Genomic DNA, 12,526 nt, shown 5'->3' on the forward strand with positions numbered 1-12,526 from the left:
ATGGATCAGGTTAAAGATCCCACTTTCTGGGTAAAGGGGAAGTTGAAGGTAAATCTTTAAGGGCCGAATATATATGAAAAAATCGAAAAAAAATGTTGGTTTAGGCTAAATTTCAATGGACCGTCGAGAGGCAACCTAAGTGAAGCTAGCATAGGATGTTGCATTCATAATGACAAAGGGGAGGAAAATGTCAATATAGCAAAATTCATTGGAAAGGTTACTAATAGCTAGCGAAATTTCAGCTTTAGTAGAAGGTCACATGTTATGCAAACAGTTGGGAATAAATAAGTTAGAAATCGAAGGAGACTCGGCTATAATTATTAATATTCTTAGGAAAGGAGCTCTTTCCAGCTAGAGGCTAGATGTGAAGCACTCAAAAGCTCCAAATCTATGCAAATCCTTCAACAAAATAATAATAAACCACATTTGTCGGGCAGGTGATATGAGAGCAGATGAGCTAGCTAATATGGGAATTGATAAATCCCTTCCCACTAATTAAATCAAGTATTTATCTTCACTCCAGTTTCCTTTTGTAATTATTTTTTACAATAGATATAGATATCTTGTGATAGTCATTTGTTTAACAACAAGCATTTAGTGAATATGGATATTGTGTTCATTTATGACATTATTACAGGATTTATACATGTTTTGTATTGCAATGGTGGATGCATCGAGACTTTGAATCTTGAATGAGGTTTTTTTATTTATTAATAATAATCTTTGTTGTATAATCTTTTAGGATCTGAGTGCCTTTTATCGGTTTTATATTTTTGTAACGATTCTCCAACCTTCTAACAAGTAGTATATTAGTTTTGGGTGGAAGTTTATCTGTGGTGATTTCAGGTCACATGAAAGGAAGGGCTAACTAGAGAATTAAGCAATCTTTACTGAAGTTTTATACTAGTTATCATCTGATCTGATCTGAAAAGGGCAATACTGAAAGACTATCACCCAACTCCGTCCTCTCAGTGCCCTATGAGTTGGGTTGTATTACTACTTTTTCTATAACATTTCCCTGAGATATCTCTTAGGTTCCTAGATATGAATCTTGTATGCTCCTATGGTATTACTTTCATACTTAGTAAAACACATTAGCCCAATGCATGAATACTTTTTATTCTGTTCAGAACAAGACCTTCTCAAACTTGTGAAACTCAAGCTCGTGAATATATTTTCATTAATCAAAGTTCAAAGTAAAACTAATCTGCAAAATTTCATGGTCCAAGCTCAATAGCTCATTTGTCCATGAAACTCTCTTTTTGATAGTAAGTTTTGAAACACGAGTGATAAACCCTTCATACAACAACAATTCACTATGTTAAGTTCTCTTCTATGTCAAACCATCCTTGCTGTTGAGATATGCACTGCCTTTCCCTTCAGCATATGGGTAGTTCATCCTATGCTTGAATGACAATGCAAGCATCAGAAAATAAAACCAATCACCTGAATATCGATGAGCACACATATACAGCTCAAACATCTAGAAAAACGTTTCATTAATTTAAGTTGAGAGTAAAACTAGACTGTAAAATTTCATGATTCAAGCTCAATTGGCTCATTTGTCCGTGCAACTTTCCTTTTGATAGTAAGTTTTGAATCGTGGGTGTTGAATGAACCCTTCTTAGAACAAGAATTCACTAAGTTGGGCTCTCTTCAATGTTGAACCATCCTTGCTGATGAGATATGCACTATCTTCCACTTCAGCGTATGGGCAGTTCATCCTGTGCCTGAATGACAGTGTAAGCAGAAAAAAATAAAACCAATTATATGAACCTTGACAAGCGCACCTAATAAAATATAGATAATATGATTTATATGAAGAGAAGTTTCAAGAAACATAAGGTTACATACCACATGAAGTGTTCATTACAACATACAGAGTTCCAAATTAGTTTAAGACCTGCTCCATTCCTGCATCAAGCATACACACTAACAAATGAAGATAACAAGTTGAACCGCATGAATCTCTAATCCATTTGCTTCCAACTGTTGATAAAGTAGCTAAATTATTTATTATTAAATGTTCTGGATAAAAGCTGCATCAATGATAATATTAAAAGAATAGAGCATTTTTCCAGAAAACTGCTTCACAAAAACCATGTACCAGGGACACCTGAAATTTTAACCTAAATCTTACCAAGTTGCTTTAAACATGTCATAGAATTTGTCAAACGCTTTGCCTGTGCAATGCTGGCATATCAATAATTCTCTGATATCAGTCACATCACATGTTGACTTGCTGCACTTAACCTGTATTATAATTTCACTTACAGTATCAGAGATAATCACGCCAATGTTATTCATAATGATTAATGGAGCATCTCATGCTTTTGAACCTTACAATATTTAAAACTAAAAATTGTAATAATAACTGTCCAAATGTAAATGAAATGGTACCAAAGGAATTGTTATTGAACCCAATCTACTGAAACAAATTGCACAATAGAGGAAATATGCTGCAAATATTTAATAAGTTAATAATACTTGAAAATAATAAGCCACTTTGAGGGCCATTATCCTAATCCAGTTCAAGATGGATACCTTCAATAGTCTTCAGTAAGAATACAGTACTCAATATCATGAAAATAGCCACTAGCACCTATATAAACCCTACCCATGCCTTAATGTCACCCAAACTTACCTAAACATGACATGAAGGACGTTGTAATTATCAAACTAAGAATACAATAATATTGATCATATTTTTAATGTTTTGAACCAGAATATTATAAAAGCAATAATCAGAACCTTTAACATCAAAGCACAAAAAAACCAGACACAGATGTACCCTGGGAAAACCCTCCACTTGAAGGTTAAAAACCCAGCCCCACAAAAGATAGATCCTTTATTTAATTATCAAAAGATTCGATACAGAGCGCACAAGCATTTATCAGAAATGTAAATTCACAAGCATCAAACTTATTCTCCAAACTTATTACAGCACCAAACTTATTCTCCAAACACAAGAATAGCACACTTCATACCCAAAAATGCCCAATGCTTCTCAGAGACAAATACTTGTGATACTTCACAGCAATGAACTGATCTATGCAATCCAATCTCAGAACTCATTTTTCTCACTGATAAAATGATAATAATAACATCAGTATTAAAGACATAATGCTGTAGGACTTCAAATAACACTGCTGGTATACCATCAGTATTAGAACTTCAGCCACAAATCTTAAATAAAACTCTTCAAGAATTCAAAGGGTCTCCTCATGTACACACAAAGAGACAAACCTTATATTGAAACCGACACCATCGAAGCATTTAAGGAAAAGAAACCAAAAGCCAATGGCAGCATACACAGGTGCGAACGGTTCACTTATCTCACATCGCAAACATATGCCTTAGACAAACCTAATGTGATGCCAGGTAAGCACATGCACAAATACAGTTCCTTCATGATACATATCCACCATTTCCATTTGTGAGGAGGATACATAAACCAAAGAAATAGACTACTGAAGAGAAACATCTTAATCGCTATGAGGAAGACAATGCAATACAAGGAACAGGTAGTCAAGTTGGAACAATGAAATATAGAACACCATTAGATGAACAAATAATCTCTATTGCAGCTATCGGAACATCACACTCCCTCTTTGCAAGAGAGAGATTATTCTGAATATGACAAACATAAGAAGCTGCATCAAAAAATGTCAATAACAACATCTCTTCACAGATTTTCTTAGTATTGTCATCTCAGCATAACATTCACCACGGCTACTCCCAAAGGTGATATAACAAAAACCTAAGTCATGGGTTCTCTCACATGACATCCATAGCTACTACCAAAGGGTGGAACAAGGGCTTTCACCTTAAACTTCTTTTGCAAAGAAGAATGCATTAACAAGGCATTGCACCTCAAACTTCTCCATCACGGAGAGTAACTCATCAACAAAAGATTGCATTTCAAACTTCTCCCTCTCAAAGAAGAACTCTTTAACAAGGTTACACCTTAAACTTCTCCCTCTCAAAGAAGAACTCATTAACAAGGAATTACACCTTGAACTTCTCCCTCACAGAGAAGAACTCATTAACAAGGGATTGCATCTCAAACTTCTCCCTCATAGAGAATAACTCATTAGCAAGGGATTGCACCTTGAACTTCACCCTCATAGAGAAGAACTCATTAACATGTATAAGAATCACTGAAGTTGAGACTCTCTCTCAGCAAGAACGTCATACTCACAGCTTGAATATCACAATAAATTAATTAACTCCAACGTTTGACCAAGCAAGCACCTTTTGCAGTCACACTGCTACATGAGCTTGCTGATCCTCCGCAAAGGACTTGGCACTCTCCCTCTGCCACACAAGCTCCATCTGAATCTTCAAGCACTCGGATCAACCTCATGACCTCCTTGCACAAGGTTGTCTGCAATTCTTGTTTTAGAGGAATGGTTTCACCACACACCTCCAGAACTTCTAAAATACTCAAATCCTGAACTATCCTCCTCGAGCTTATTCCAGATCATCCCATTCTGGAACTACCAATTTCAAATTCAGGTTGACTATGCAAATCTATTCTCTGCACCTGAAGTGTCTCCTTCAAAAAATCACTTCTCTTCGAAGAAATTAAATGCAAAGACAGTCTATAGGTTCATCCTCTTCTTTGACATTTTGGCAGAAACAACGAACATGAAATGCAGAAAATTGTTTTGTTTGACAGAAACCGAATGAATCAAGCAGGAGCTGACCGCGTGCCTGTTGAAGAATGAGCCGGCGACTTATAAGTAGTGGCTTGGTTAAAAGAACCCACCGGAACCGTAGCGAAAGCGAATCTTCATAGGGCAATTGAATTGTCACTGCTTATGGACCTGAACCTGGGTAATCTATCCATGACCAGAATGAAGCTTAGGTGAAGCTAAGTAGAGGTCCGAACCGACTGATGTTGAAAAATCAGCGGATGAGTTGTGGTTAGGGGTGAAATGCCACTCGAACCCAGAGCTAGCTGGTTCTCCCCGAAATGCGTTGAGGCGCAGCGGTTGACCGGATCTTCTAGGGGTAAAGCACTGTTTCGGTGCGGGCTGCATGAGCGGTACCAAATGGAGACAAACTATGAATACTAGAGATAAACAAGGGTCAGCCAGTGAGACGATGAGGGATAAGCTTCATCGTCGAGAGGGAAACAGCCCAGATCACCAGCTAAGGCCCCTAAATGATGTGCCATCCACTCAGTCTCATGGGTTCCATAATTGTTCATTTCTACAGCCTGCTTGACTTCCTCATTGCATGTCTTAAGCTCTTCCTCCTTTGAATTCCTTACACAATTTTGGATCATTAAATCATCATCCTTTTGCTCCTCAATTGATCCTGCATTTCAAAGAGATTAGCAATAGTTGAAAGAATCAAACTAATCCAAGAGAGATATGCATACCAATGCTTAAGGCATACATGATTCACTATTCTCAACATTATTGCATGAATTATTCATGAACATCTTTCAAAAATACAAACAAAATACTTCTCTTTAATTCCTACACTTCCTCACAATCCACCAATTGCTCTTTCTTAATCTTTGTTCCATAATAAGACCAAGATCCGAAGGCTGATAACTTCCAATGCACAGGTCCAAACTTGAGATGATTACAGCAGTAAATAGCTAGAGATGTCTTTAATTCAGATTTAATGGAAGGCTGCAACAGCATGCTGGTATGACAGGAGCACCTCCATGCCCTTTTCCAACAAAGACACTCTACCATAAACGCTCAATATCATGACTAGGTACAACCCCAGCATGCATGACAATATCACAAAAATGAATACTTCCAGCAGCATCTGAGATCCTATGTGCTCCCAAACAATGAAGATCAGGAACAAAGATATCAATCACCTGACACTGATATGTGTTCCAACAAACTTACGCAGAGTGAAAATTTCTCAAGAAAAATAACAGCCTGAGAAACTTCATTTCATGGTGCTTGAACTAGTAACTTATTAAAATCATTTCTGTTGGATCACTGGTGTCACATTCTTGGCAGACTTAAGCAGCTATGGTGGAGGAGGGTTGGATTTTGGTTATTGGAAAGCATTCAAAGAAGTTTCCTCCTCAACTTTATATGATCCTTCGATCCTGAAAGATGGGAAGTAAAGGAAAAACTTAGGTTTCCCTTTAGTTTTGTTGATTGGGGAATTAGTATATCCTTCTCGGACACTTTGGACTTAATGTTTATCTTTTAAAAACTGTCTTTGTTTGTTGGTCTTGGATTGAGCTATCCTTGGCTATCTTTTGCTGATCTGTTTTGGGCTGCTAGACATGTAATGCTTTTCAGTGGCTATTTTTGACTTGTGTAAAGGGTTTCGGGACCCCTTCAAAACCTGTTTTTACCATCAATCAAAAACGTATTAAAATCGTTTTCAGAATAATGAAACACTTCCACTATAGAAATCCTTATTCTTTTTGTTGATCCCATTACACATCATAAACTCTTAAAGAATCCAATAGTCCTATTCTAGATTGGATCTTTACTTAAACTTGGCTCTGATACCATGTTAATGTTTTGAACCAGAATTATAAATGCAATAATCACATCCTTTAACATCAAAGCAAAAAAAAACCAGAAATGGATTTACCCTAGGAAAACCCTCCACTTGAGGGTGAAAAACCCAGCCCAACAAACTATAGTTCCCTTATTTAATAATCAAAAGACTTCATACAAAGCTCACAAGTGTTTAAAAGTAAAGGATCTCTGATAGATAAACAATTACAAATATATTTCGATAATTCAGAATCAATGTGAGCAGAATAACTTTACTTATCTTCACGTATTTGTAGCAGGTATTGGAACTCTTCCTTCATCAGCTTTTGATTGCTTTTACTATATCTCTGTAAAACAAATGTGGTGAAATAATAATAACAATTGATATACTGATGTGAATATAATACTGCAGGTACTTGTATTGCCTTTTGTAATATGTTCACTGCAGTTGAAGGAACACAAATATATTGGAACCCGAACAGCCATGACTCCGAAGAGTCATACCTCTATGTGGCCCAAGGGCCACGTAGGGACATGGCCCTTCGAAGCCATGTTATAACTGTTCTTTGATTATTATTATTTTGTTGCCCGATAACACAAGGCGTAATCTCCATATCATTATGAGTGCCAAGTCGCGGGTTGTAAACCCGACACAAGATGCAATACATATTACGCGGGTTATAGCGTCCCGACTGAACATCCACCAAAGATAACAATAAGCCCAGCAATAATCATCAATCATAAATAATACAAAGTTCGACAGTGATATCTGTCGTGATTCATAATACAAAGTTTCGACAGCAAGGTCTTTCAAGAGTAATGTGAATCTTGACCACTTAAGTTAGTCAATAATGCATATAAATACTGTCACAATATATATATATATATAACACGGATGTATGTATATGTACATGTATGCATACATCAATATGAATACATGTACGTATATATAGGTCTCTGTCATGTATATCAAACAGTGATGCATAGATACTTCTCTGCAATATAAGACAGATATCAAAGTTGGAACAAAAGTTGCTTATATCTCTGAAATATAATTACAAGTAATAACATCATGGAAGATTCAAATTTACTTCTCCTGACGCTAAACATCAACACTCCCTCTTTAGCTAGGGAGAAGGAAAACTTGATCAGAGTCATCTAATAAGCAACACTGAAAGAGCAGTAATTGATCTCTACTTGCACTTAAACAATGTCTAGAGACAACACACACAACCTCTACTTGCACTTAAGCAATGTCTAAGAGACAACACACACAACCTCTACTTGCACTTAAGCAATGTCTAGAGGAGCTTAAGATAATCTCTACTTGCACTTAAGCAATGTCTAAAGAGGCTCAAAAATAATCTCTACTTGCACTTAAGCAATGTCTAGAGAAGCCCAAAAATAATCTCTACTTGCACTTAAGCAATGTCTAGAGAAGCCCAAAAATAATCTCTACTTGCACTTAAGCAATGTCTAGAGAAGCCCAAAAATAATCTCTACTTACAAGATCGTCACCTTGTAAATAATTAAAGAATATTGAATATGTCCATGAAAAATCGTCACCTTTCATAATATATAAAATAGAAGAAACAAACAACTCTTTTATTTCAAAAAATTTCCATTACAAATAATCATACCAAGCCTTTCCCTGAAATTTTTTAGTTTCACTTTAGCAAGAGGTTTGGTAAGAATATCAGTTGATTGATCATTAGTACATATATATTCCAATTGAATAACTCCTTGATTAACCATATCCCTAATGTAATGAAATGGAATTTCAATATGTTTAGAGCGATTGTGAAACACAAGATTAGGGAAAAGCTTGATACAGCTTTGATTATCACAATAAATCATTGTAGGTTTCAATGGTCTTTTGAAGAGATCTGAAAGTAACTTTCGGAGCCATACTGCTTTTCTAGCACATAGGGAGGATGCAATATACTCGGCTTCAGTAGAACTCAAAGCCACAGAAGTTTGTTTTCGACTAGTCCAAGAGATCATGCCGGATCCAAGACTGAAACAGTATCCTAAAGTACTCTTGCGCTCAATAGAACTTCCAGCCCAATCAAAATCAGAGTATCCAGTTAGCTCAAGATTAACTTTGTCATATTTTATTCACAATCCAATAGTACCCTTGAGATACCTCATTATGAATTTAGCTGCTTGCAAATGTATCTTTTTAGGTGAGCACATAAACTGACTCAAGGTATGAGTTGCATAACAAATGTAAGGACAAGTATTAACCAGGTACATGAAGGATCCAATAATCTGTCTATAATAAGTAGGATCCACATCTTCAGATTCATTCATATCATCTTTTAGCTTGTGTAAGTTTATCTCCATAGGTGTAGCAGTTGGTTTGCATTCCATCATACCAAACTTGTTTAATATGTCAACTGTGTATTTTTCCTGATTTAGTATAATGCAGTTGTCCAATTGCCAAATTTCTAACCCCAAGAAATAGTGAAGTAACCCTAGATCCTTCATTTCAAATTCAGCAGAGATCTTGTTTACATTTTTCTATCATGTGTTCATCACCTGTGATTAATAAGTTGTCAACATATAATACAGAGATGACCATATCATCACCTTTTGTTTTGAAGTATAAATTAGGATCAGCTTCATTCTTGGCAAATCCTAGTTTGAGTAAATAATTATTAGTCTTTCATACCAAGCTCTAGGAGACTATGTAAGACCATAAAGTGTCTTCTTCAATTTACAAACATGAGTTTGACGATCAAAGATACTGAACCCTTCTGGCTATTCAACATAAACTTCTTCTTCAATCTTTCCATTGAGAAATGCAGTTTTGACATCCATTTGATGTACTTTCCATCCTTTAAATGCAGCAATAGCTAGGATTGTTCTGACTGAAGTATATATGGCAATAGGGGCAAAAGTCTCATCATAATTGATACCTTCTTTTTGAGAGAAACCTCGGGCCACAAATCTTGCTTTGTATTTTTCAATACTGCCATCTGCAGCATGTTTAATCTTGAACAACCATTTAAAAGAAACAATAAATTTATCTTTAGGTCTTGGTACTTGTTGATGCGAGTTTTGTGTCACTAAATAACATATTAGTAATTGGATGCTTGATACAGAATATCAAATACACAATTCCTCTCTTGAAAAGTTATCTCTCATGGGACATGAGTATAACTCCAATGTTCCTTACACCGTTGGATACTCGCTCAGTTTTATCAATGTGATTTGCTGGTAATCACGTAGGCGGCCTTACGTTTTCTTGTTTGAGAAAAATTTGGATCTTGGTGAGAAAATGGAGATGGTGGTTCGGTGTGAATGCTAGATGATGTTGATGGCGCGATGATGGCAATGTAGGGTGAATGGCGATGGAAGGTGAGAATGCCGATGTTTTGGTTTACTTCTCTAACTAACCTCTTCTAAGCATGAAATTTGGCTGCTCAACTACTCCTACTCCTAAGAATGGAAGGTTAGCAGATGGACGGGGATCGAATCTAATGAAGGCTAACCAGCGGCCCTACCTCCATAGATGCAACGCTTCAAAGGAAAGTAAACTAGATCACCACACAAAGCCTCCCAACCAGCCGCTAGGATGCTAGTGGCCTAGTGTTGACCCCTATCAAACATCTACCAAAGCTACCATGCAACTATCCATTTTATTTTACTCTTACTCTAACAACTTGAAATGAAATTGCTTCAACTTGAAAAGAAAATTTAACTATATGGAAGTAGAAAACATGCAATAACACCCAATGTTCTTAGTCAACATGCAATGAAAAAGAGAGCACTTTGGTATTATTTTCGCAACAATTTCTCCAACCCCCCCCCCCCCTTTACAAATGAGAGCCAATGGCCTTATATAGAGGTCCAAAATACAATGGACGGTAGAGATCAAAACAAGATCGACGATCCAGATTGGATCCAAAAACCCTAATTAGGGTTGCCACCCCATCGGCCAATGAGAAGATGCCACCTCATCAATGGACCAATGAAAAAAGTGCAAAAGTGGCAACCAATGAGAAGGCACCAAAATGGTGGCCAATCAGAAACAAACACTTGTCCTATTCTAGAAGAAAGAGAAAGTTGCCACGTGGGCTTACATAAGATGATCTTCTAATATAATTCTTCCTTTTTCTTTTGTTCTTTTAGCTAAGGCAATGAACTTAGCTAGCCTTTCGTTAACTTCTTCCATAGGAGGACAAGGTGTGTGCTTCGCTCGGAGTTCTGCTGACTTTGCCACGCTGTTTGCTGCTTGTAGTATCCTTTCGTGATCCTTCTCATATTCCTTATCATCTGTATTTCTTCCCAAATTATGTTCTACTATTTCGTACTCCCGGGCTGCAATCTCATCCGCTGCCTTATTGACTGTTGGTATAGCAATCTGAACCCTTCGGTGACCATCACTGTCGCTTCTGATTACCCTTGCCACCGTATTTGCCATCTGTTTTTGGTTCTCGCTATCATCCTTTTCTATTAGTCCTTGGATATCATCAACTGCGTGAGCCATTACCACCTCGCCTCTCGGCATAAGCATTTGCCTTAACCATAGTGGTGCAGTGCATCTCCCCAAATCCGGATTCGGTTCGACCAACAAAGCATCACCAACGGCCTTAGACGCCTAACTTATCTCTTCAATATCAATCGGCCCAACTTCTTCTCTACTAGTTTCTACCATATTTCCTTGCTGGTTCTCCGAGAGAGGGGAGTACTCCGTACTTTCACTGTAGCCACTTGATTCCGAATCAGAGCTCACCTCCTATGCGGCCCCTTTATCACTCGAATTGACCTCTTGGCTTCTAGCCTTAGTTATACTCTCCCTTGACGGCGCTGCCCGCTGTCTCTTGGCTGGAGGTTCCGAACGTTCTTGGCTTTTCTCTACCTCCAAAGCCCTCTTCTTGCTATTTCTAACTGTCTCCGATTGCCGGCCACTTCCTTCACCCTTCTGTCCGATTGATTCTACTAGACCTTCCTTCGGTTTCATCATCTCATAAGTAAGGAGAACCTTTTGTCTTTGTAGCTTTCTCAACTTGGCATTATACCACGACTCGGTATGCAAATCTACTGTCCTTGTGACTGCCTCCAAGGAAGGATCCTGATGATCGTCCCAATCCACTGGATTCAACTCTGTTCCAACTACTGTCTCATAGTCTTCTCTCAACACACTACGATCATCCTCCAATTGATCGGGAATATCAAGGCCTCTCCATCTGATATCTCTCATCATGTTCACCGACAATCTCGAGAAAGCTAGCTTTCTCACGTGAAAATCATCCTTAGCATTGGCCCAAAAGTCCTCTATAGTGGGAACATGCTTAAATTCGCTTCCATGAGATGCCTTGATAAGACCAACAGGGTCAAATCCTTGCCTTGCTCTGTACCATCCTAGATGATACCACTCCAATTCCTTTTCCGCAACCTCAAAGGTGGCCCGATTTGGGCAACTATCATTGCCAATTATAATTGAGAAGGAAACGCCTGTTTTCCCCTCATTCCTCATTACTCTATCATAGTGCTCAAGAATTCCATCAAAACTACCTTGTCGGGCGGGTATCTTGGAAGCCTCTTGGGACAAACTGTACTTCCTGCCACTCTAATGTATGTGAATTGCGGGAATTGGATGAACCAACTCCCAAACTTCTTAATCCTTGCTTCTGCTTCTGATGAAAGTCTCTTAGCAGGCGCCCCTTGTAATACCCTTACTGTCTTCATGGCGAATGCATCGCAAAACATCTTGTAATCCTTGTTATTGTGCAAATGAAGCTGCGGATAGCATTCATGCACCAAATATTGCCCCGGCCCATTACCAATCTCTCCTAAGGCCCTAAGTCCCGAACTCTCATACAATCTAGCAATTAAGTAAAACAGATAGGATCCCATGTAGAATTGCCTTTGGTTTTGAACTGTTCTAAGTTGCAACTCTAAATTTTCACTTATGATCCTAGCCCAATCAAATTTTCCTTTTCCCTTTTCAATTTCATCAATGAAGAAGTACATCCAGTTTTCGAATTGCATAGCTTGAGCTAGGCCCATGATCCGGCTGAGAAGAA

At 37.8% G+C, this 12,526-nt stretch overlaps 1 protein-coding gene across 2 annotated transcripts in view; it reads right to left on the reverse strand.

Annotated features, from left to right (window-relative positions):
• Positions 1-1,148: 1,148 nt before the first annotated feature.
• The window catches only part of LOC149565071 (uncharacterized), a 100,599-nt gene continuing 89,221 nt past the window's right edge, over positions 1,149-12,526 (reverse strand). For both annotated transcript variants that reach the window (XM_089818623.1, XM_089818622.1), the window contains 3 exons: positions 2,141-2,253; positions 1,855-1,914; positions 1,149-1,730 (listed from right to left, as the gene is read on the reverse strand). In XM_089818623.1, the coding sequence (XP_089674749.1) occupies positions 1,625-1,730; positions 1,855-1,914; positions 2,141-2,253 (279 nt within the window). In that variant the 3' untranslated portion in view covers positions 1,149-1,624. The remainder of the gene's footprint in view (positions 1,731-1,854; positions 1,915-2,140; positions 2,254-12,526) is intronic.

The sequence above is a fragment of the Cupressus sempervirens genome, chromosome 3, assembly GCF_028749045.1.
Source record: "Cupressus sempervirens isolate cs-2001-9-10 chromosome 3, ASM2874904v1, whole genome shotgun sequence".
NCBI classification, from domain to species: Eukaryota; Viridiplantae; Streptophyta; class Pinopsida; order Cupressales; family Cupressaceae; genus Cupressus; species Cupressus sempervirens.